General features: G+C 38.3%; 1 protein-coding gene across 2 annotated transcripts in view; it reads left to right on the top strand.

Annotated features, from left to right (window-relative positions):
* STK32B (serine/threonine kinase 32B) overlaps positions 1–25,853 on the top strand; it is a 156,678-nt gene that overhangs the window by 107,413 nt on the left and 23,412 nt on the right. Inside the window, exons 5-8 of one of the 2 annotated variants that reach the window (XM_062493372.1) lie at positions 1,615–1,652; positions 9,702–9,791; positions 20,683–20,786; positions 25,721–25,837. In XM_062493372.1, the coding sequence (XP_062349356.1) occupies positions 1,615–1,652; positions 9,702–9,791; positions 20,683–20,786; positions 25,721–25,837 (349 nt within the window). The remainder of the gene's footprint in view (positions 1–1,614; positions 1,653–9,701; positions 9,792–20,682; positions 20,787–25,720; positions 25,838–25,853) is intronic. The other variant, XM_062493373.1, reaches the window with a different exon arrangement.

Below are 25,853 nucleotides of genomic sequence, written 5' to 3'. Positions count from 1 at the left end.
CATATTTAGTAATGATATATATATACATATTATATATATGCGTATATACAATGCGCATTCTACAATATTTCCAAGTGTGCAGAGAATTATTCAAACTGATTTCTTATTTATCTTGTGTTTCCTCAGCTGCCACTATGCAAATTATAAAATAATCTTAGAATACTTCATAATTTCACAGGATTCAGCAAGTGCTAGAATGTGGGGAATCCAGAATGCTAAGGAAAGTGTAGGTTTCTTCGGTCAATAAATATATGAAATTTAGGTGATGACTGAGGTCATATCATGGAAGCAATAAACACATTATAATTACTCTTTCTATCTTATTCCTGCATAATGTTTACTTTAGAAGTCCTTCTCTAAATTTAGAAAAAAAAAATTTCTGGTGTCACACATTTTCCTTTTGCAACACTTCACTTTTTTGATTATTCTGTTTATCGGCACATTGTGAAAAAGCTTTCCTAGGAAATGTTTAAATTGAAATAATCAAGCCATCTCTTATCTAAAAGAGATTACAGAGGTGGGAGTGTTTGCAGTTCGTTTGCAGAAATTCAAGATCTTATTTTGCCAGTTTATGGTTCCTTGTCTTTTGAGATTAGTGGAAAATTCAGCCTAGGGGCCAAAACTGCTGCTCAAGGTAAGTCAGATGCCTCTGCCACTCTGGCAATGCTTCACCAAGAACAAACATTTTCCTAACTCCATGAAGTGCAAGCTGCCAGTGACAAGGCAGTGCCACACAACACTACCACATCACCAGCTGCAGGGTGAGCCAAACCAGGGAACGACCCAGCCAGCAAAACGAAGAGATCAATTTTCCCAGACTAGGTCTGCACCAATGGGAGTAATTCTGGACCAAGAAAGAGAGTGAGAATGCCTGGAAGTGCTGGGCAAAAGTTGTTTCCATCCCTCCTCACAGCAGCATGAATTTACACCAGCAGAATATAATCCTGAAAGTGCAGCTCTCTAGGGCAACATTGTTCTTCTGGGCCAAGAATGACAGAGTTGAGCTGATGCTTCAGCCTGTCATAATCTCCACCTTCCCTTTTCCCTGCTCCTTTCCCCAGAACGGCACTTGGTTACAGACAGCCAAAGTAAGGAATTGGGAGTGAAAGCAGAGCTGCTGGACATACTCAATTAGCACAAGACAGATCACAGGACTCTGCTGTATGTGAGTGATCATGCATGGCAGATTATCGGGGCTGGCAGACAGGGTAACCCACCTATGTTTCCAATTAAATTATTTCTGTCAAGTGTGGAGTCCCTGAAGCAATCAGGCACCTTCTAGATTCAAATCTGCCTTCTCATTTTTTACTTCTGCTATAAAGAATATATAAAGAATAAAGCACATTATCTTGAAAAACAGACCCATTTCAATGCTAACCATATGAAAATAAAACCACAATAAATGGAAACCCAGAGAGCCTCTTTAATATGCATATTTTCTCTGGGCAGTAAAAATATGTAGATAAAAATCATATGCCTTTATGTATTATATGGTTTTCATTTGGTTTATAACGATTTAAGTGACTTAGTCTTCATACCCAAATGGGGAAAACTTTAAAATTGCAGATTTCCTTTGGGTACAAAATGTAATGTTTTCCTTTCTTTATTTTCCAGGGACATCAAACCTGACAACATACTACTGGATGAACATGGTGAGTATTGCTTTCTCTCAGAATCTCTAATTCCTGAGATCTCAGTGACATGCTCATGACATGCTTTGCAAATCCACCTCCGATGCTGAATTCCTGCCTAAATTTGGGCTTTCTCAGAAAGGTCCCTGAGAACAAACAACTTGTGGATTTTGTATTTTTCCCTCCTATTGCTAAAGAAATATGCACATCACAAATTCTCCAGGTCTGAATACAAAGGAATTTAATATGAATTGAGATCAGCAGGGACACTTGATAAAAAGGAGTTAGTATTTTATTAACAGGATTCTGTGAATCACCATAACCCCTTTTTAGATGCCTACCAATAGAACAGCACCAAGCACTTTATTTTCTTTTTTAGAACTTCTGAAGGGCCAAGAAATTCCACATAGCAAACTATTTCTCATGTAGATATCTAAAATAAACTTTCTAAAATCTAGATAGGGATTTTGGAAATTTAACTGAAAAGTTTGTGTCCCTACATGTAGTTATGGCTTAAATAGCATTAAAAGGAGTAGACAACAATTAACAGCTTTGAACTTTTACTAACAATTACATATTCTTACAGATAAAAGACATGGTATGAAAGAAAAGCAGCTTCTTTCTTTCAAATTAAATTTTAAACAATACTCTCTCCAAGAAGGATTTAGCTAAAATGCCATGTATCTTCTTGCAACTGTTTATAGGGAAAACATGAGAAATATAAGTAAAGGGGACATTAAAATTGTATCAGTTAGAAAAGAAACACATAGAGGAAAAAGCCTAATAGGAAAAAGGAGAAGTGCGCTTGCTACTGTGGGAAAGTCTTGTTCTTTGTTTACTTCCAAAATTGATTAAAAGCAGATAATCTCTGAGAAACTGTAATATTGAAATTATGCTAATGATGGCATTATGTTTCAAAGTCCATTGCAGAGCTGTTGGGTGTACAAGTTAAAGTTGATTAGAGGTAATATTCTGCATAGATGAGGTTTGTTCCTGGGAACGTGGAAGCTAATAAAGCTAATTACTATTGGAGTTTTAGACCATCTAGGACTTCAGTAATTTAATGCTTCAGACCCAAAAGTGTTAATGTTCCCAAGACTCTAGTATCAGCAAACAAGCATGAAATAGAAATATCTTCCCCTTAAGTCCTGCTGAATTAAAGATGTCAACAACAACCCAAAATGAGTATGTTAAATCTCTGACTGACAGCTTTCGAAGTACAGTCACCTTTATCTCTCCTTGCCCCTCATCAATGTCAATTAGTGCACAAAACCAGCCTCTTGTGAGAGCTCTCCTATGGAGGCTCAAGCATCACAAAGAAGAACCTACACCAGAGTGAGCACTACAATGCAAAAGGAAGGGTATTTTTGTGATTATAAACTATTCAGCAACAAAGTTATCTGTAGGCAGCTTGGAAATTTCAGTAGGGATGGTCTCTTTTCTGCAAAGCATCAGAATACTCATAGCACACCTGCAGACATGCGTAGGAGAACAGATTATGGGACATAGGGAATAGGGCTGTGGCTGAGCCTCATCCCTTATGGGTGCAGCTGTATAAGACAGGTGAGCAGCATCGAAGAAAAAGAAGCACGGAATGCTGATGTGTATTGACCAACCAAAAAAGAGTAAAAGGGCACACAGGTGTGGGAAACAGGGTATAAAAGGTTGTACTGGGGAATAATAAAGTGCTGATGAAACCATGCTTGGTGTCACTAATGCGTTCATTGTCAATTGATGCCCTGTCTGAGGAACCACTGACAACAGACAAGTGAGACAGCAGACTTCTCCAGACAAGCACACAAATCTTGGTCAGCGGAAGTTATCAGTTCATGGGGTCAAACAGGCTCAAAGACCTGTCATGTGGTTGGGGGAAGGAATTTTCTGAAGCCTGTAAAGGGTCCACGTGCTTCAACTCACTAAATGTGGTGGTATCAGTAGGAGTGTCTGTTCCCATGGTAATTACCTCAGGCTTACCTTACAGAAGTGAAGTTCTCGTGCAGGAAGAAAGCTATTCTTGAAGTCCCTAACAGATCGGATTGACCTGCAACATAGTAACATGATTTTAACCAAATCCTCAGATTTCACTTAATGGAAAAATGTGCTGAATATATGCACCATAAATATATTTGGCTGCAGAGAAAGCATAACAAATTCACCCAGTATGAGCCTAACCAGGTGTACAGGAAGGAACTTTATTTTAGCCTCTGGACTCTAAGATGGCACAGCAGTTTCTCACACGCTTGACTTTACCCCTAGGTCTTTCTTACATTTCATCAAGGTAATTATGCTTACACAAAATATCATGTAATTGGATATGCACAACATTTCTGACTGAGACTTTGTCTCAGTGATTGATTTCTTTGGCCTCCCTGAAGAAACCTATTCTGTCTGAAGTCAAGATTTAGTGTTTTACCATTCACATGACCTTATATCTTCAAGCAATTAAATTGGCTAACTTTCACAACATAAACCAAGAATACATTTTATAGATATTCGTGCTCAGTAAAACTACTTTCACTGTAATTTATCTCTATGGCTTAGGGAACATACCTCAGGAACAGAGAAGTAATGAAAACACAGGATTTTTCTTAAAAGTGATCAATCTAATTTACAAATTAGAGAAAAACAACAACCACACAAAAACATACACAATATATTCAAAATCATTCTGGCAGAAGAAGTCTAAATGTTTCCATATGCTTTTCAGCAAAGCCACATCTCAGCACTGCTGGTCACATGTTCTAATACATCAGTGGAAATAAATGTTTGATGATCCTGAAAAGCATAGTGGTACATGAGAATGGGATAATCAGCCATTAAAAATAGTGTTCAGCCCCTATCAGAGGATGATTACATGGTCTCCTGGAGAGAATACACATTCCATCTCTGAGGATAGGAAGTAGGGACAATTTCAGGGTTCTCTGAACCAGAATCAGACACTCTAAGGAAATTAATTCAATCAATAAAGCTCCTTTTTTAAATGTTTCTTTCTCAGCTTTCCCAGAAAGCTCTTCCTCTTATGACTACCACTAATCTCTAAATTTAGTTATAGTTCTCTGTTCTGCAAACATCTATCTGAAACAGAATTATTCCAGTGACAGCTGAAGGGACTACCTAGTGTTTCAGGAGAGCTACTGCAATTGTATTGTACAGAGAAAAGCATTTTAGAATTCTCTCAATGAGAATTCTATTCCTGCTTCTATTCCTTCTTCTTCTATTCCTTTCATTTTAATGGTTTAGAACAAAATAACTGAAGTGACAGCACTTAGATCTGGAATCTATTAAATCTGGTCCATGTTGCATTTTTTTCCTAAATATTAAAGAAATTAAAGATATCTTTAAAAGTTTGCATGATCTATTAACTTCGATATCAAAGGGATATAGAATTTCTTAAATGCAGAAAAACAAGCAGTGGCAAACAAACTGACTTTTTGACAGTGAGCAATCTTGGCATTAAAACCAAAAGAAAGGATGGAAAACCTTCCCAAAAATAAATTACTGTAATCTCAATATTAATTTCTGAATACCAGAACAGGCAATATTTTTCCTGTATGCTGATGTCCATGAGACAATTTGCAGGGACTCTATCTTATTTAATCCTCCAGTGATGATTAATAAGACATAAGGTTCCAGCATAATTCATCCACCTGAAGCTGTCTAGATTTTGAAAGTGTATCTGAAAATTTTACATGCCTACATGGCCATTCAACAGCCTAACTTTTTGAAGTGCTCAGCTTTGCTGAACCCATCTACAGCCATGCAGTTTCTACCAACCTCCCTAATGATAAGTGTCAGACTGACGAGTCGTGCCAGCTTCAGGTGGGTACAAGCTTAGGCTCTCATACACAGTACAGACGAACCCAGAGAGTTTTTTTTTAATTCTTCATAGACTTTGACTTTCTGAAAGCAAATCAGATTTGACTGTACTTCAAAATGTTACTGTTCTGAGATTTAAAATCAGCTCTGGTGCTGCTGAGTTGGTGGCATAAACTCCAGTATAATATTTCTTCTCTCTGACATCACATTCACCCCTTTGGTTTCAGACCAAATTCAATGAGGTTTGAAGACATGTACATTTTCCTCTGCTGAATGTTAGTCAGCTAGCCCGAGCCAACTTTCAAGACTTGTTGTAATTGTCATTATGATTTGCTCAAAAATTAAACCCAAACACAGATCATTTGCTGTTTACCTCAGATACTGCAATTTCAGGCCATGTTGAAAAGCGAGACATAAAAGTCACATTGCATAAAGCTTTCCAGAGTCATACACTGTTCTGTGGGTAGTTAAAGCCTTAACTGGAAGCTGACTGAAAGAATGTAAATTTGAAACAATTTCCACTGAGATACTTTCTTCTTCAAATACATGTGTTGGTGTATGTGAAATCTGCAGTCTTGGATGGTTTGAAAAAGCCACTCTGCAGAGAGTCAAAGGAGTGAGAAAATTTGCTTTTTGTTCCCTTCTATCTACCATCATCTTATTATACATGGGGTCATGCAGCTCCAAGGATTAAGCAATGAGCTCTTTCCCTGAACTAACTTGAGTTTAATTAGGTCACCTGAATCTGTTGTGCACTGCTCTGCTTCACGGTTCAAAAGAGCTAAATCCAAGAGATACTAACATTCTGCTAAGTTCTCAACATTATACCAAGATACAGACTTGGTTTGGATATTTAGCTGTTCAAAATCATACCCAGAAAGGGAGACTAACTGCAAGGTGGGAAGCTCAGATGGGAAAATGTTCTCTGAACAGAAATTTTGCAAACAGTATGAAGCAGGTAGAATCCCAGAATAACCACTGTAGCAAGAGCAACCTTCGTTTTTCCTGTGTGCAAGAGTTGCAGTAAAAACTTGTCTTAGAGGCTGAATAGAAGGATTCCTATAGAGAACTGGAGGCTAATTGTCTCTTGAAATATTCACACCAGGAATGAAAAACTTAAAAATCCCAAACCAAACCAAAATGAAAAACAAATAATAATAAAAAAACCACCCTAAGACCAAACTCCCCAAGTCCTTAGGCTTACAAGAGTTGAAATCATGCAGTGGTGTGGACAGGCAGGCAAAGCTCCACCTCAACACCCCTCCATCCCTCCTTCACTGACCACAGGCACATGGGGTTCACTCCTGCTCTGCCCCTGTCCCACACAAAGCTCCTCTCCATGCCCCCAGCTCCCACCAGGCACCTCCCCTGTCTGCAGAACACCTTTCACTCCAGCACCAATTAGCAGCCCAGGCACCATGCAAAGGCAGCCTGCAGACAGTCTGAGGGTTGTGGAGAAGCTCAGTGATGGGGAAAAGCCAAGGGGCAGCTTTTCCAGCAGTAAATTGTGGAATAGTTTAAACTTTTAAACAGTAAACCTCATGAATAGGAGCTGCCTGTTGCTGTACAGACAGCAGGATGCACAGGAGTTATGCAGAACCTACCTTCACAATCCCTTACCTTCCAGAAAGGCATTTTTAACAAAAAACCCTACAGTGTATACAACATTACATGGGTGCTATTTTGGTTTTGTTAAATGAAAAGAAATCTAATAAAAGTGAGAGGAAACTATGCTCTGCAGGAAAGGCAATTTTCATTGCAAATCACCTATTTGGATCAGTCTGAATGAATGTGATGCAACAAATATTTTGCAATGGTAGTCATACTGGCACTCTGATGGACCATCACTTACAATGCTGTCATTTAAGTGGCAGAACTTTATATATATGTTTATTTATTTTTATATTTATAATCTGTAAAAAAAGAGAAAGTATTAGGCTACCAAGATCCTTGCAACATTTCATTCTACAGTGTACCTAGAATTGTTTTAAACTACTGCCATGAGGTGGCTTTATGTTTTTCAGTTATCATTTTCAAGAAGCCTTCTTCTACAGCGTTTTATGATGGCAGAAATAAACTGCAAATATGCTACACTCCAGTCACCAGGGAGTAGGAATACCACCTTGGAATTGTTATGTCAAGCTGGGCTGTGAGCACTAATTCTTGTTATGGTAGCCTAACACTTCCCACTTCTTATAAAGGGATGGCTTTCATTGGGTCACAATTTTTCTCTGCCATGTATAGAGGACTTCCTGGCCTGGGCATCTTAGGAAAAAAGTGTCAATAAAATGTAGGCAGGTTTTTTTGAAAAATATTGCAGAAAAGCAGGCAAACTATTTAATTGAAAATGTCTACTGTGTCTCCGATTTGGAGAAACAGCTTTAAGTTTAGCAGTAGGGAGTACCTTCTTCCTTTCCCCCTTCAAATTCAGCTCAGATCTGTTCAAATTAGGGTCCTCTGAGAATTTCAGTTCACACATGCATAGCTGCACAATCAGAAGTTGGCTGATACATTTCCTGTGGACTTTGAGCAGGATCTAGGTTAGATTGTTGGAGCAGCATGAAATTTTGTTGAGATTGCTCTTCCTCCATCAGGCACCAGGGTAAAATACATCAGCCATTTATTACACTCTTTTCATCTTTGGCAGCAAACATGATTAAAAACCTCCCTTGCTTAAAAACTGCATCATGCCCAAGCCCTGATCAATTCTGTGGGTTGAACAAGACTGAGACCTTGATAAAAAAAGCCCACACAAATTTGTCACTCAGGAGTCTAGTTCAACATATGACATATTAATCCTGATCTGAGTGCAGAGATAAGATGAGGGAGGGAGTACCTATACCCCTGTCCTCTCTGGCATTGCTAGATGTAATCACAGAGGATAGTATCTGCATCACTCCACAACACTAGTCCTTGAGCAAAGATGCAAAACCTAACAGAAGACTTGTCAAATTAAAACTCTACATATTCTCAAGCTGAATTTCTATTCAGTTTATGTGCCTATAGCAAACCAGGTTTAACAACTGTTACTTCACAGTGGTGGAGCAATTGAACCTCTTCTTATCATAAACTATCCCAGGAAAAAAGTAATAGAAGGTTTGGGCCATTCAGCCTCATTAGTACATTTTTAATCATCTGTCTGGCTGGTCAGGCAGCACATTCTCAGGCTGACTTCTGTCATTTATTGTTCATCTTGCTACCTGCTGTAAAACGAGTGATCATTTGGGATCTGCTCCTGTTACATATACATCTACTGTGGTTCTAATTTATAGTTATTGTGTGATAAAAATACCATTTTCCTTCACCCCTCCCTCTATGCCCTGAAAAGACTCAGAAGAAGTCAGGCTGATGGTAACCTGTAGTGAGTGGATGCAGTTGTAGACAGTGTCACAAGTACCTGAGATATGAGGTGTCACTGTAGTTGGAGGTGAGGCAAATTTCACACACAGCTTCACATTCTACTTCTGCATGTTACTGTTCTGAGAAAACAGAGAAAAATCACAGAATAACAGAATGGTTATGGTTGGAAGGGACCTTCGAGATTATCTTGTTCCAACCCTGCTGCTGTGGGCAGGAACACTTTCCATTAGACCAGGCTGGGGGGCTCAGAGCCCCATCCAACCCGGCCTTGAGCACTGCCTGGGATGGCCCATCCACAGCCTCCCTGGGCATGTGTGCCAGGTCTCACCACACTGCGGATGGGGTCCCACAAGGGCAGAGCAGAGAGGAATCACCTCCCTCAGCCTGCTGGCTGTGCCCCTTTTGGTGCAGCCAGTTCAGGGTCATCCCTATGGGCTGCGAACGCACACTGCTGTGGCATGTCCAGCTCCTCATCCATAAGAACCCCCAAGTTCCTCCCCTCACGGCTGCTCTCAGTGAGTTTTCTCCCAGCCTGTGCTCATGCCTGAGATTGCCCCCATCCAGGTGCAGTACCTCACACTTGGACTTGCTAAACTTCATGAGGTTCTTGTGGGCCTACTCAGCTTTGGTCATGGCATGAGAAGATTCAGGGGCGATCAACAAAAACGGTTCAGGAGTGCAGAGAGGTAATGGGTACAACCACGCAAGAGGAGTGTTCTGTCGCTGTGCTTCTGATTTTTCTAGTTAAGAGTAACATCTAATATTAAGTTTCTATTAATGTTACGTATCTTTCCAATTGTGTTTCTTTCCATTATCACTGAAATGTTAGATTAAGTGAGGAATATTTGTATGATGTGCTATTTTAACTTCTGTTTTTACTTTGTGTAATTGCAGGCCATGTTCACATCACTGACTTTAACGTAGCAACCATAGTGAAAGGCTCAGAAAAAGCTTCTTCTATGGCTGGCACAAAACCCTATATGGGTAAGTTTTTTAATACATTCAAATTTTCAATACATTTAAATTTATAAGAAAAGTTACACATTAAGGCTGACTAATAATATAGCAAAAGAATTTTATGTTTTAAAAGCATAAAGTAGATGTGATCAACTTTTTTAACAGTACATACATGTGTCAGCAGTGAAAATCTTTGGAGATGGAGGATATTGTTTGGATGTTATTTTACACTGGAGCTTGATCTCTACACTCTAGTCAGGTTCTCTTTGGCTTTGTAAATTCAAATTCAGGAGAAATTCAGCTGTGTTACTTTCTGTAAATGCCCACATCTTGAGATAAGAATATATTACATATTTGCACCACAAGAATGTATGATGTATCTGCTTAGGTGAAATGAGAAGCATGGGATAGAGAGAATTAGGAGGTCAAGGGAAAGATGGGAGACAGGGAAAAGATTTTACCTTTTTGCTCTAATGGATCTGATCTAAGCTCACCTCAGCTCAGGTAGTTGTTCCACTCCTGAAGCCTCCTCCTCACTCATCACATCTCCACCATATCCATCAACCTTACAAGAAGAAACAGCACCAAAAAATTCCATCCTTTCCTTTATGACGGCTAACACACTATCCACCAGCTTATTTTCTCTTCACTGTGCCTTCCTCACCTTCTGAAAATTCAAAGATGATGCAAAAGCCCCAGTTGCAGTCTTTACCATTCAGAAAGAGTCAGAAGAATCACCCTTGCATTTATTTGTAGTTGTAAGAGGACCGCAAAGCTTTTAGAGCTGCAAAAATCCTCTGTTTCAGATGAAAAGTGATAGGTAAGGATGCTCTGTGGCACAGTTTGGATATCAAAGCTTCAAAAAACCAAACAGTGTGTGATGGATATGGCCACACATTCATTGGTGTTGCTTTCCTATTTTAGTTTATACCTTTTATTTTGTGGGGAATTCTAACTTTAGTGAAATACTACAAGGACTTTTTAGTTGCAGTGATTTCTGCTTGTAAGGCTGTATCAAAGGCTTTCCATGTGGCTTCTCCTGAGACATTTAGATGAGACAAATTGAAAATAACAGAAATGGGGAGGTTGACTCTATGGCTGCTGATAAGCTTCTATTACCCGGAATTCAAACCACAGTTTAACCTTGGTGTAACAAGACAAAGTCACCTTCAAACATAGTACTTGCTGAGTACCAGAACCAAGGAAACTTAGCAGTTTCTGTAAGACATAAGGCCTTATGATTTTCACAATGATGAGTATCACAGTATGAGATGTGATGAAAGCTTTTTCCCCCACTTGAAGGCCTATAAAGTCTTACTCTCATGTGGATCCTGTTATGTTTAATCAGATATGAGGGTTCTCTCCAACCTTTTTTCCTTAGCAGAGGCACTTACAGGATTTCTCACTTCTTCCTATGGCCAATTTAAAGAAATAAACAGAAAAAACGTTATCTCTAAAGCCTCCATTCCTCTTTGAAATCTGATTGAAATAGGCTGAGAAATTGCTAGGGAGTGATTTGTTCTCAAGCAGCGTGACTGAATAAAAATGGTTTGTAGGAAAAAAGCAGAATGAATTGATATTGTGTTGAAAAATGCCCTGGATGTTCTGATTAAGATGCCTATCTTGTAATGCTAAGCATGGTGCGAGTCAGCTCCTGCAGCCTTTGCTTAATCCCACTTCACATTACCCCCAAATATTTTAGCCTGAAATATTCCCTGCCTATTTCCCTACTTATTAAATGTTCATGCAGAATGCACTGTACCTGAACCTGAATGTTTGTCCAGATAATTCATTCAGACAAGTGAAACACCCGCCACACACAGAAACAAAGACAGAGCAGTATATGTGAAAAGAGCCAGGCCAGCAGGCTGGCAAGGCAGGATACTTCCAGCAGTTTCTGCAGCTTTTCTTCTCAATGCCAGTGACCTGAAATGCTGAAATGAGATCAACTTCTTAGAGTTTAGGGGTCCTCCAAGTTTGTCTTGTGCTGTTCAGGTGGCTGGGACTGTGGAAGGCAGTGTGTGCCTTCTGCTGATTTGGGAAACCTGTGTGATACCTGTGCCTCATTTTACCTTCACAAATTCACTGCTCAGACCTTTTAAAGCACCTGTGATTGAGGGTGTTGTCAAGGCTTTATTGAAGGAATAGCTCTTTGTAAACTTGTACAGTTTCAGGCTGTCATCCTACCCTGGCAAGCAATGCTAAATGTCCTTTGAGACCTGGCTGGCTTTTGGCAGGCACAGCTGCTGCCAACAAATGACCACAAGCACTTGTGAGGGACCCCCTCTATTCTGTATTGGGATGTGGAGCAGGAAACCAGAGCAGGGCAGGAATGGTCCCTGGCTGCAGGAATGGTCCCTGGCTGCAGCCTGTGCTGGTCTGTTTAGGGGCCACTCTTTCTTCCTGCAGAAGGATATTACTTTGGCCTCTTGTGAGAAAGGGAAATGTGTGTTTGCCTGACTGGAGCACCTGTGCAAGGCCTTGCTACTTTCAACATTGTTCCCTCTTTATGAGTGCAAAAAAATAAAAAAGGAAGAAAAATGAGATTTCTTAAATTGCTCCTTCATGAACAATGCTGCAAGAAAAATCTCTGTGTTTTGTGCACCCATCTGCAGTGCTGGCCCTCTACCCTATAATAGAATGCTCAGCTACAAACCCAAAGGTTAAACAGTAAAACACATATAGAAAACATGACAGATGTCACCTTTCTTTTGTTATGTGGGATTTTTGTGAGTTTTTGTTCCTGTTATTGGTTTTTGGTTTTGTTTTTTTGTTTGTTTTTTGGGAGCTTTTAATTTAAACGGTAGGAGGGTTTGGGGGGACTAGGCAGGGTCTTTGATGTTTTTCTCAGCAGAACTGAAAATATTAAAATGATGCACTGTGACTTTACCCCAAATCAAACCAATAAAATACATTTTATTACACAGATACACCTGACAGAAATCCAAAGTCAATAAAATCAGTCATAAATTATGTGAAAGATTTAAGCTACCCCATTCGAATCTCACAGCTTGTTAGCTCAGGTTTTTCACAGCTCCTTTCATAGGCTCTCATGGTGAAGAATTACATTAACAGATGATTGTGGATTTACACTGGTCCATTGAACTTCTAAAATGTATGAGTCATCCATATTTATTAATTAATACTGTGTAGGTGTATTATTGAACTCAGAGGAAGGCCAGTGGATGTCCTGGTATAAACCTTTCACATAGAAAATATTAGCCCACTTTAATTTGTTCCTCAGATGCTTAAAATAGAGCAGGGAAAATATTGAGTTGAGTTTTCAAAAGTGGTCTTTCTTACACTCATATTAAACAGTGCTCTGAAATTAAACACAGTTTTGCAGCTCATTGCATTTTGAATGCAGTTAAGCCAGTGTTTAGATTTTTTAAAATCCTACTTTTACTCTACAGGGGTTTTGGCTGCAAAGTTTCTCTGGTCATGTCATTACCTGACCTTTGGATCCCAGGGAAATCCCACAATGTCAGCATGACAAGGGAGGCTTCTGTTTTTTCTGATAAGCAAGAACTAAGAGTGGCTGTGTGAGGCTTTGAGGTGGTGAAATAATCACTCCCCACACTGATGGGATTTTCAGTTTGTGCTAGGAGCTACATGGCTGAAGGGATTAAACATTGAGCTTTGAGCAGGCATTCACGTTTTGGTTCCACTTGTGGAACTAAAGGAGTAGGAACATAAGCAGCTGAGGAACCTCAGGAGATCAGGAGAGAAGTTATTACCTCCAGCTGCTCTTCACCTTTGTGCTCTCTGACCTGCTACCATCCTTTAAGATTTTCAGCAAAAACACTAATACAATAATTTCTTTGACTATTTCAGTTAATAAATACCCCACTCTAAGTTCAAGAGGAAGTTTTGATTTGGGTTTGTTATTTGTTAATTTGTTTTATTTATTTATTGCCTTCCTGAAAGGGCCTGATGTGTTGTGGAGCTCTGCAAGCAGATCCAAAGGGAGCAGAAGCCCCAGCAGGACCCTTGTGCCCCCTGGATAACTCCTGGGTTTTGGTCAGGCCAACCCCCCAAGTTTTTGCAGGCACAAACTGATGCCAAAATATTTTCTAACCTGGTGGGAGTATGTGATGCAGGAGCATGGAGCAGTGCTTCTGGTGTGTCAGGTACAGTCTGTCCTTAAAATCCCCAGTTATGCAGACCCGCTAATTTCAGTACTGGGCAGAACAGCTGCTGTCTATATGCTGGAACACACTTCCAAACATCAAATGGATATATTTGGACAAAATCCCTTCTAAAAATTGCTAGAAAAACTGGCCCTGCAGCCACTGTGAGGTTTTCTATTGAGTAACAAAGGTGCTTGTGTGCAATTTCCTGTTCAATAATGGGAGAACATGACATGCTTGTTGCTGCTGGGCTTTCTTTCAACAGGGGTAGCAACTTGAGGTTTTTTCTCTGAGGCTGATCCAGATGTTCAGCCACTAAGGGCTTCTCTGTGCAAGGTCAAGAAGTGAGTTCTGTTCAGTGGCTGAGTAAAGCAGAGGGTTGTATGAGGATAGCATGCTGAATTGGGGCAGGAGAGGTTATATAGCCATATGGAAAACCAATAAGACATTCTAAATGCCGTGTCTGTTTTCAGGTAATGGTATCTAAATTATTTACTTTGATTGAATAATTGCATTAAATATGAGTATTAAAACTATTGAGGTGTATAATGTGAATAATGGTGCAAAATCAGTTACATGGCTATAACAAGTATAAACCTCACGCTAGAAAACTGCCATCCCAGCACGCCCAGGCTTTGAAGCAGCATTTTTCCTTATAAAATACAACTTAGCAGCTGGCTATTCTAAAGCTCTGAGTCAGAAGACTGACCATTATAATTTAGACCTTTTTAGCACATGAGAAAGTAAACACTGGGAGGTAAATTGACAGTTTACTAAATCTACATTTATATTCAGGGAGAGGGAAGTTTTTTCCTTCCATTTTGCTCTTGAAACAGCTTCTACTCTGGATAGAAGATCACTGGTCATTATTTTAGTTTGTTTTCTGTTTTCTATTTAAACCGTGATATAGAAAAAAATACTGATTCCTGAATTTACTTCTCAGAGGAAAGTGAAAATTAATATTTTCTCATCACAGTGCTGAGAAAGCAATTAGTATTTCACTGAAACATTTATTTCAAGGTTCCTGGAGTACTATTCCAAAAATCAAGTTCATTTTTTATTCAGCTCAATCTGTCATGCCTTAAGCCTGACTCAGCAAGGTGAAACTATAAATATGTTCTGTACATTATTCACGTTTAAAATTTGCAAACATCTAACCTTTTAACAGCTTGTCCTGTGCTAGTCGATCAAAATATTGCTTATGTATATGTGTTGTATATATGTGTATATATCAATTTATACACACTATTTCCCCTTCCCAAGATCAGGGACTAATATGTGGAAGGAGAATGATACCTGGCTGAATCTCAGTTAATGACACTGGAATGCATTTTCTAATCTGAAATCACTGGCATTGCAATAAAACCTACACCACTGAAGTATGTTTTGCTGCAATGACTACAGCAAAGTGTGTTGCTTTGCAACCCCTCCCAGTAAACCACAAACCTCTGATTCCCCCTACTGACATGTAGGGTCTCTGCTGAGATGCAAATAGACATCAGAGAGCTGTAGCTAGACAACTGGATGAGCAATGTCAGGGATTTCATTCTTAAGAAATGTTTTGGACATAAGCACCTGAACTGGATCGTTTAAAAAAAAAACAAAAAACAAACAAACAAACAAAAAAAAAAACCCACTAGTTTTTCTTGAGGGTTTTTTGTTTTTTAATTTTCAGATTCTCATCAATATGAGAAACACTGAATATAACACTGGCAGTGGACATTGTGCAGGAACTGATGACCAGATATAATTTGCAACATTTAGCTTTTCATAGAGAGTCAGCTCCTTAGAGTAATCCATCTTGCAAGACTGACTTGCAAGTTATTGCTTAAATAGACTGATTTGTTAGCATGTAGATGCTCCATCAGAAAAATTAGCAGCTATTCTGATTGCCAATCACAAGAGACAGACCTCAGACTGATCATTTTTTCATCAACAACGTTTTCAAACTCATCTTTGAGGACCAAATTAAAAATAGTCTGAATTTCAGAGACCCAGAGCACTTACAATTTATGAAGTTGTGATACTAATGAATACTCAGCAAATTTTAAGAAACCCTACTTAAAACATTTTATTCTTTGTAGAAAATGGACTTTTACAACAAGAAAATATAGTGAAAATTTGATTTAGCATTACTTGCATTTACATTGATAATGTATTTTATTTCAAGCTTGTGAATAATATTGTTAAATACTAATGTCTTTCGACAAATAAAGGTAGAGAATTACCAACCAGCTACATAAAATTTCCATCTTTATAACTTTGTGTTACAGATCTCTAGAGAAATATGCATACAATATGAGATTTCTCATCTACATAATTCGCATTGCAGATCATATGACTGGTATGAAAATTCCAGTGGATAGTTATATACTTGAATGGATTTGTCAGAAATTACTCATTTTTGTACAGACCTGCAGAACAGGAGTAAGGATAACCCAGTATGCCATTGCTTCTGAGATGGATGCAGACCAAGTAGATTTGCTTTCATATTCAATTTGTTCATATGTTGTCCTCTAGTATGGCTTTATTTTAGACACATATAACCATTTATTTACTTCCTACAGTCTGCAGTAATATGGCATTATTAAAAAGGTGCAGTGCAAAAGCATCAAAAGATACATCTCTGAAGAGGATTTATTTTAATTTATTGGCTGTAAAAAATTATTGCCTGTAAATTTGTATCGGGGACAACCAAGAAATGCACTGAAGTACACAATACAGTACAAATGTGGATTCATTTATATAACTTTTCAAGAAAGTAAAGCAGGTAAACAATAAAATCTTGAAAGCGTATTGTTAAGAGAAAAATATAGATGCAGAAAAGAAACAATAGAATAACTTTTAGCTTGGCTAGTTGCTAAAGTTAGTATGTGCAATTACTCATAATTATATAAGACAAAGAGACATTCCTGATTCTATTTGCTCTTTTAAAATTAGTACAGATGTCCCATCTTGGACTGGCATTGGTATTTAAAAAGTGTTTCTTTGTCATTTTCAAAAAGTTGCATGAAAGGTGTCAGATCACCCTTTGGGAAACATGGAAAGAAATAAGCCAAACAAAAAGACTGCATTGCTTCTGAGTTCCAGACTTTTAAAAGTTCACAGTAGTTTGGGTGACAGGTTTTCCAGGAGCTGAGCATCTGAGCATCTGAGCAGAGGTGAAGAGCCAATGCAGTTCATGATGACTGCCAAGAGAAAGAAGCTGTAAAGATCCCATTGAGGCTTTGTGGCCTCTGTCACCCCACTTAGATGTGCTGTGAGGAGCTGGCTGCTTGAGCTTCATTAGGATCACAGGATTGTGGGGTGACTCGTGATAGCAGGGCCCCCAGGAGCCCCTACTCCAACTCTGCTCAAAGCAGGGTGAGCGGTGAGGCTGGACCAGGCTCCTGCTGTTGAGTCATTCTTCAGGCAGCTCTAGGAATATGCAGCTCTCCCTCACGTCAAAGAAATTGGGTCAGGGGAGGTGTGAGGATCTGTGGGATCTACCAGTTGCAACACTTCTCTATTTTCTTTGTTCACTCTTGCTGCTAGAGTTGCTATTGATTTATCTTCACTGTTTAAAAGTTGAGCTTCTGCCACGCAAACATCCACTGCCTTTCCCCTAAGTGCACGTGATTGTAACTACAGCTCTTGGCCAAAACAAACTGCAGGATCAAACCCAATGTTAAACCCATTTATTTTCCTGAAAAGCCTTTGTTCAGTGGAAACTGCTAAAGGAAAAAGATACGAAAACTCTTGTTTTTGCAGGTACTCACTCTTGTTCACACAAATTCTTGAAGGCAGATTACTTCTGCCTATGTAGATGCATGGGGGTAAAAGATGGAGTATTCTTCTCATCCTAAATCTGTTATGGCAAGAGAGGATATGTTCACAATGGGTGCACACTGCAGAGCTGTTGCCCTTGCTCCAAGCTGGTAAGCTCAAATCTGATCATCCTTTAGAAGAATCTACCCAGAGCAGGCTGCAGGATGGCTGTCCAGGCTGACCCTGGGATCAAATTCAAATTTCAGAAGATTACAGGTAGATAATTTAAGTAACAATGTTAAAGAAAATCAATGCAGAATTTCATCTTCTCTTTCAGAGTTTTTATTTGCTTTTACCCTAACCAATTTGCACTCTAAATTTGTTCTCCAAGTATAGTCATTTCTTACAGCAAAACCCAATATTGTATTCTGTATTTCATAGCTCTAGTTCTTCAGAGCTTGGCTAATTTCATGACTTGGAGGGTCTGCTGTCTTTCTTAAGATCATGCTCTGTTTCTGAATGAGCAGGCAAACTCCAGAAGTCTGCACATGGCCCGGAGCCCTTCATTTGCACCTAATGTCTCTGTTCAAAAAGAATTTTAGACACATTAAGCACAAGCTTAGAGTGGAATGGGTATTTAACAGCCTTGTCAAACTAGAGAAAGGTCTTTTTGCTTCAACTTGGTTGATACTTTACCCTGAGAAAAAGCCTGTATATGGGATTCTGCAAATCATATTGCACCCTCTTCCAGTCCCCCCTCATGGGAAGAGTGTTTACAACGGCTTCACTGGAGTTGATGAAATGCAGAGAGGCATTCAGCAGGACTGAAAATAATGCTGGTAAAGTGGGCAAAAAGGGGCTTTCTGCTTTAAAAATCAGGAGCTTAACTGCTCATATTCTGACCTAAGAATGCCATCGGCTTAAGGTGAGAAAACAGCTTCAAAACTCCAGGGCAAAAGGAAGCATTTTCTGCTGATCTTCTTAATGTAGGATTAGTTGACCTTGAAGATTTTAAAAAAATAAAACAAAATTACATAAAATAAAATCACATAAAATTAGAAAAAATACAATTACATTACATTAAATTAAATATATTATAATAAAATAAAATATAATTAATAAATTAATAAAATATAAGTCAATAGCTCAGTCACTAAATTAGCAAAACAGCTGCACTTTTCTGGCAATGTCATAGGTTACATCAATAAAGTACCTCTATCTCACAGAAATCAGATAGCGATTTGTCTCATTATTAAAATGCTAAAGCTATAAAAGGAATAGTGAAATCAGTATTATACCTGTACAGCTCAGTAAAAATGCCAAAAGGCTATTTTCTGTAATGAGATATTGTTCATCATCTAGGCATGGTGTAAACCTCCACTACAAGGTTCCTATGGTGATATTCAAAATATAAGTCTGGTGCCTGATGTGCAGTTTAAGTACATTGATCCACTGAAGTAATAAAATACCTGCTTATGTTCTCACCACCTATCTGCTAGACTTCACACCTATAAGATGTGCCTACACACCAGCAGCATGCAAATAAGAGTTAAAATACATGTGAAGATATAGCATGCCAAGGGAAGCTGTGTCATCTGGAGGTGAGACAGAGTGAATTCAGTGTAATGACTCTTATGGCATTGTTGTTTTATGTCACACTCGATCACAGCACAAGTTTTCCTCTGCCAGAGATCCACTGGTCATCTATTCTCCAAAAACATGTATTCCAGAAAACGTGTTTATTTAGGTGCCTGCAGATCTCACACCAAACATGTTTGGACATGGTCCTGCTGGTCAAAGAGCATAAGACTACTTTCATACATTCACTGCTTTTTGTTCAATAGATTAGAGTTTTGTCATAACTAATGAATGAATGAATGCTGAAATTTTCTATTCGTTTCTTGAAGACTTTCTGAAGTCAGGTCTGGAGTTGTAAATTATTAGGTTGCCATCCATAATGAAAGGACTGCAAAAACTCTAAAAGGAATGCCTTTCCATTTATTAAAGGTGCATCTCTAAATGCTGTAAATAGTCAACTCCCAAAGTGCTAGTCAGGAGTGTGACCAGACTATATCATTCACTGCAGTGTGCGTGTCACAAAATGAGGCCATGGCAAGAAGGGTAAAGGGTAGCATGGTACATTAGACTCAGTATCATGGTCAGAAGAGGCTCACGTGCTAATCGGAATCTAGCATGATGCTATGGCTGGGGACAGTGTTGTTTAGAAAATTTTAGTGTTGATTTAGAAAATCTCCAGTGAAAGTGCTGTTTTCACAAAGTGTACTGAGATTCTGCGGTTAAATCGTTAGAAAACCATGACCACGTTTTAATTTCATTTCATTTCATTTCATATGCACTCTTACTTATATCTGGTTTTCTGAAGAAATTACAGTGGCATGATTTAGTACAGTTTTTTATTAGACAAAGTAGATCCTTGTTTTAAAAAAAATTCTTTCCTCCACGGAAGTTACTTTTGTGGAAGTCATGACTTCATTGACTGTGTTTTCTTCCAGTCACAACAGTTTCTCACATCATAAAATCAGTCTCAAGATTTCTATTTAAGTACCATTTTCCTATGTCGATGTAATAGTTGAATACCTTTAAAACCTCTTCAATTAGTTCTATCCAAATGTAGAATAAGGATGAGATCTACCACATTCAATCCCTTCATCAATCATGAAGAATCACCTCACTTACAGATATTTTTCCCATAAAATGTTTACATTACCCTAAACATTTTAAGTCACACTTCAGACTAAGAATACCCCTCCTATTACTTATTTTATTCACGTAACTTAAAATTTAAATGAACCAGGTAAGAATTAATATATGAAGTTACTGACTTTTGAAATACCCTGACTGGCAAAGGTTGGTTGTTATCAGTAAAACAAGGCACTGAAACTACACCCTGAAAATGCTATGCTTCCAAATCTATTTAATTCCAGACTGCTGAGTCCTTATTCATTTTTCAGCTATGAAATAATACCCGTAGTCTAACCTTAATGAAATGCTTTTTTGTTCTATTTGATTTACTATTTTAGCTCCAGAAGTGTTCCAGGCTTTTATGGATGGAGGTCCAGGATACTCATACCCGGTAGACTGGTGGTCGCTAGGAATTACAGCATATGAATTACTGAGGGGCTGGGTAAGAATGATGGAGTTTGTTGTTATCTAACAAAAATATCAAGAGTGCCCCTGAGGACACTCTTCAGGAAAAAGTTTGAGTGTACAAGGCCCAGGTCAGGAATGCTGTCCTGGTTCTTTCCCAGCTGAAAGCATGCTGGGTAAAGTTTCACCCCATACTCAAATATATTATGAAAATTTGCCTCAGTTTGGCTAAGGAAAGGCCTAATGTTTAATGGCTTCTTTATAATGATGAATTGCAAACAATGATTTTTTTTTCAAATAGAAGTTGAGTTACTTCAGACTCTATTATATCTTCGATTCTCTTAATACCATGAGAGATCTAATGTAATATCCTAAGATGCTTAGCCCAACTACAGAAAATGCTTATATGCCAGTGCATTTGTTTCTTATCCAATCAATTATGTGAATAAGCTTAATGAAAAATCTTCCTGAGCATAGTCAAATATCACAGAAGATAATGGAAAATTCTTTTAGAAAATTCTTTCCATTTTGGTTCAAAGGATTTCAGTCAGTTGCTTAAATATTTACTATTCTCCATGGAAAACAGTAATTAAGGTACTATTTCAGGATGATGACGTAGCTAAAGCAGCTGTTTGGGGTTTTTATAATTATTTTTCATGCCTGTTTTGGAAAGGAAATTTTATTGCATTGCAGTATGCCTTTTTATATTATGACACTAACACAGTTCTTCTACCTTGTCTTGCCAGACAATCCATCCCACAAAGATCTCACAGTTTCATGTAGGATGACAGATAAAGGAAAATAGAAATAAAGAATAGTCATTATTCATACTTTTAAATGGAAAATTTAATTTCAGAGTGTCTTCATATTTATACTTCAGAACCTACATTTTTCAAAAGCCTACAATTTGGCCAATCTATTTTTGTATTTCCATAGAAATAACAAAAGTCATGCTCCTGAGACAAAGATCTCTTCCATGCAAAGACTGTTTAATCTCTCAAAGTAGAGGAGTATTTAAACACTTTTCTTAAGAAAACCAACAAAATAACCTTTATTATTGATTTTTCTCTACCATAATTCTCAAACCTTAGGGAGTTTTTAGACTGCCATTCTTCCTGGAATAGAGAAGTCTGGCAGTGATAAGCATAATACATCCTCATTCCTAGTCAAGATGGTAGATGTAGCTGCACTTAACAGAATTAAGAGAACATTCTGATGGTTTTATATCAACCCTTTCACCAGTGAGTGTCTCCAAGAAAGGAGAGCAATGAATGATTGTTAATGAAAGCTGAACTCCCAAGGCTAAGAACAAAAGATCACTTTGATGTGACAAATTCACTTTAATAAGTGAAAAATTATATAGAAGGATATCCATTAGCCAGGATCCACACAGTCTTTCCTGAAAGGTCAGTCTGGCTAGAAACAAAGCAAAGTTGAGACTGAATCATTTTTGTGGGGTTTTTTTGTTGTTTTGGGGTTTTTTTGTTTGTTTTTTTTTTGTTTGTTTGTTTTTTTAAATAAAAACATTCCCACCCAAACCTGCTCAAGTCACCCAAGCCAACTGCTTGTTTTCTCCTGAAGAGAAGCTCTTGGCTACTGAGCAAACCAAAGGATGGCTTGGCAGCCCACACCACTGTATGGACAAGGGAAAGGTGCACATTTTCTATATTTTCCTAGTCTAGACAAGGTCTAAAATGACACGAGTGATGACAGGGAAGAAGCAGGTTGAGGAAATGTGCTTAACTCGAGGCACATTGCTGTCTCAACAAGAGCGAGCTCCAAAGCCCCATCTGCCAGAGCAGCAGATGGCCATGGAGGCACAGTTTGCACACAAGGCTGTGAGCTAAGCCTGCAGGCACGCAGCCCCTGCTCCTCCAGGCTCCCACAGCTCCCTGTCCAGCAGCAAGGAAACAGCCCCAGTGCCACCAAGAACATGGGCTGCTCGGAGAAGCCCACCCAGCAGCAGCAGCCCTGGGCAAAGAGGAGGCTGTGCACGGGGCAGAGCCACAGGACACAGGGCTTTCTGCAGCTGGAGCTGGTGTGTGCTACTGCATGGGAGAGGCAGGAGGCAAGGAAGGAAGGAGTATTAGAAATAAAAAAACATCACAAATTTGATTTTCTGCCTTGGAGCTGTGCATAGCCTATGACTCTGATAGCCTGAATTCAAGAGGTGATAAATAAAAGAAAAATGAGTAAAAACGAGTTGTTTTCCATTGAGCTGAATTTTTGTTTTTATTTGCCTCTGCTGCTCAAGGCATTCCAGACATTTCAAGTTTCTCCACTGCTAGGCAGCCAAATGCATATTCCGCTTGAAATGAGCCTTTAGATACAGGAGCGTGCCATGTCCAGTACAGAGCTTTCTGCACCATTTTTTGGTCACCCATAGTACAGATAACATTTCTCAATAAGTAGTACCAACATTTTTCTCCTTATCGAGCTGCTGATAAAAAAGGTATCAAGAAAAAAGCAAATTCATGCAGTTTTGCATCAAATATTGATCTTTTCATAAAGTCCATGGAATTAAATTGCAATTAAAGTGTATGATGTAAACCGTGCCACAGGTCAGTCTGTTCCTGAGCTATAGACAACTGCTAAAATGCCTACAGTAAATGTATATACCATAAATTCAGTAGAGGCAAAGTGAAGGAATGAGTAGTAGGTGGGATTCCCAGGTTCTGACTTTCACTGCAATGTGAACAATTAACAAAAAACTTTGATAAAAAATCCTGAACAAAAGCGAACCACATTTTTTTTCTTTTTCCACGAAATAGAACTGAAGGAATAGGACCATTGAGCTGATTGAATGCCTGAAAAACAGGGGAGATAGAGGTATGAAGAGCCCCAAAACACCAAACTTATAATGGCCATTTATAGTTTGAATTAACTAACAAAAAAAAATAAAACCTCTGCAAATCTCAAAAAAATCAAGATTCTTGAATGCTAGTAATCCTGAAAATAAGGGAAACTTAAGGGACTTTCCTGTCAGGAAAAAGGCATGGACAGAAACATCCTTAATAGAAAAACTTTTAGTTATTCAAAATTCCTTATAGTTGCTAATTTTAGAGATAGTTGCCATTTGCAATTGGTGTAAATTCTGTTTCAATAATCCTATTGATCATATTGTCATATCAAGTTAAGTCAGCAGTAGGTTGCTTCTAGGTGACAGCAAGCATGTACGAATTTCATTTTTAATAGCTGTTTCATGGCAACATTACCACACGCAGGGAAAAGCATATGGCAGAGTATTCTAATTAAAATTTTGGACCCAATTCAGAAAAAATATGTATTTAAAGTAGACATTTAGGTCCTGTTGAATTCTTATGGACATGGTATAGCTAAATGACCATAGGCTAACTGAATGTGAATCAAAGCAAAAAGATTTAGACCCTCCTTGAATTTATTTTTAGAGCATCCCAGTGCCTTGAAATGCACTTGGTTTCATACATATGAAAGTTAAATATGTGCATGAATCTTTCCAGAATAACAATATGTCCTGGGTCCTTATGAAGAGTGACTCCAATTCCTTGACAGATTAGATAACTACCACCTAGAAATATTCTTAAATTATAATCTGCTACCAGTAACATACTGAGAGCGTACCGAGAACAGAGGCTAGAGAATGTTGAAGGAATAAAGTAGATATTTATTAAAAAGGCCTTCAAAGGATGCACTTTGAGCAGAAAAAAGGCCCAGCCATGGCTCCACCCAAGACGGATGACCAGTCACGAGTTCTCACACTTTTATAAGTTTTGGTTCAGTTACATAATGGGGTTAATTTCCCAATTACACTTTCAGGTAATGAAGTCCCATCCTCCCAGTTTTCTCTCCTCAATTTGCTCTTTACACTTTTTGGGCCTGAAGCTGCAATGGTGTTCTTGGTTATTGGGCTGGAAAAGGCTGCTAACACCTTATATGAAGTTCAAAGTTACATACCACTGCAGTACATAATCTGAAAAATATGAAAGCTAAAACTTAAGGCATCAATACTAGCAAAAGTCAAGAGATGATTCAGTTCTTAGTCAAGGTAATGAGCGTCTGCCCTTTGCTGTTCAGGATATTGGATTAATAGGTAACTGTATGTTGTTTATGAATTATGATGCATTAATACTGCAAGGATGCTGCTAGGATGGCATTAAACTGCAGATCTCATATCACATATTTATCACCTGCTGGGTACAACTTAATTCACAAGCAATCCACTCTCTGTCCTTGTTTATAAAAATTCATTAAGTATTATTATAACAACTTGCTTCAAACATATGAGTATGTGCACATAAGAAGAAAATAACAAGAATATAAATTTATATGTAGTATTTTATTTCCAAATTCTGCATGTAACAAAAGATAAATCAGAGAAAACTTCATTAACAAAGCACTGCAAAGACCAGAGCTTTTCTTCATCTGTAGAAGAATTTAGGCACTGCAGATATATGACAAGCACTTCCATGTAGTGTGCTAATTTTGGATTTTTAAAAAAGCAAAGGAGAAGGATTGGAATTTGGAATTTGGAATTTGACTGTGATTCTGACACAGACTGTTGCAAGGATGTTTTAGTTTCTTTATCTACTACTCAGTAAAATTAGGATGACAAAGCTCCTCTCAGCCACTTCTTTTTTTGATTTTGTTGGTTTAGGTCACAAGAGCTGATCACTAGTATTACAAGCAAAAAATAGTAAATAGTCCACATTTTGCATAGTATGCCCAAGGAACAAAATTATTTATTAATCTCATTTTACCTGATATTTCCTTTCATGAGAGAAAAATTTACAGAGGAAATGCATCTATGAGTAATTGCATTCATTACAACCAAAGAAAAGCACACATACAAAGGATTAGACTCAAAATTGTTATAAGATGTTTTTGTGGTTTTGATTTTTTCAAGATAAGCAATACTGAGCTCAGGAAAATGTAAATAGTCTGCACTCTGTTATCCATTCTTGCTGACTTGATATTGACTTAACTTTATCCCAGAGGCCCTATGAAATTCATTCAGCCACCCCCATTGATGAGATACTCAGCATGTTCAAGATGGAAAGAGTTCACTATTCATCCACATGGTGCAAGGGCATGATAGCACTACTGAAAAAGGTAAGAAAGCACAAAT

This window comes from Cinclus cinclus, chromosome 5, assembly GCF_963662255.1.
Source record: "Cinclus cinclus chromosome 5, bCinCin1.1, whole genome shotgun sequence".
In the NCBI taxonomy this organism is placed as follows: domain Eukaryota; kingdom Metazoa; phylum Chordata; class Aves; order Passeriformes; family Cinclidae; genus Cinclus; species Cinclus cinclus.
The sequence above is the reverse complement of the archived record's forward strand: the minus strand, read 5'-3'. Positions and strand labels throughout refer to the sequence as shown.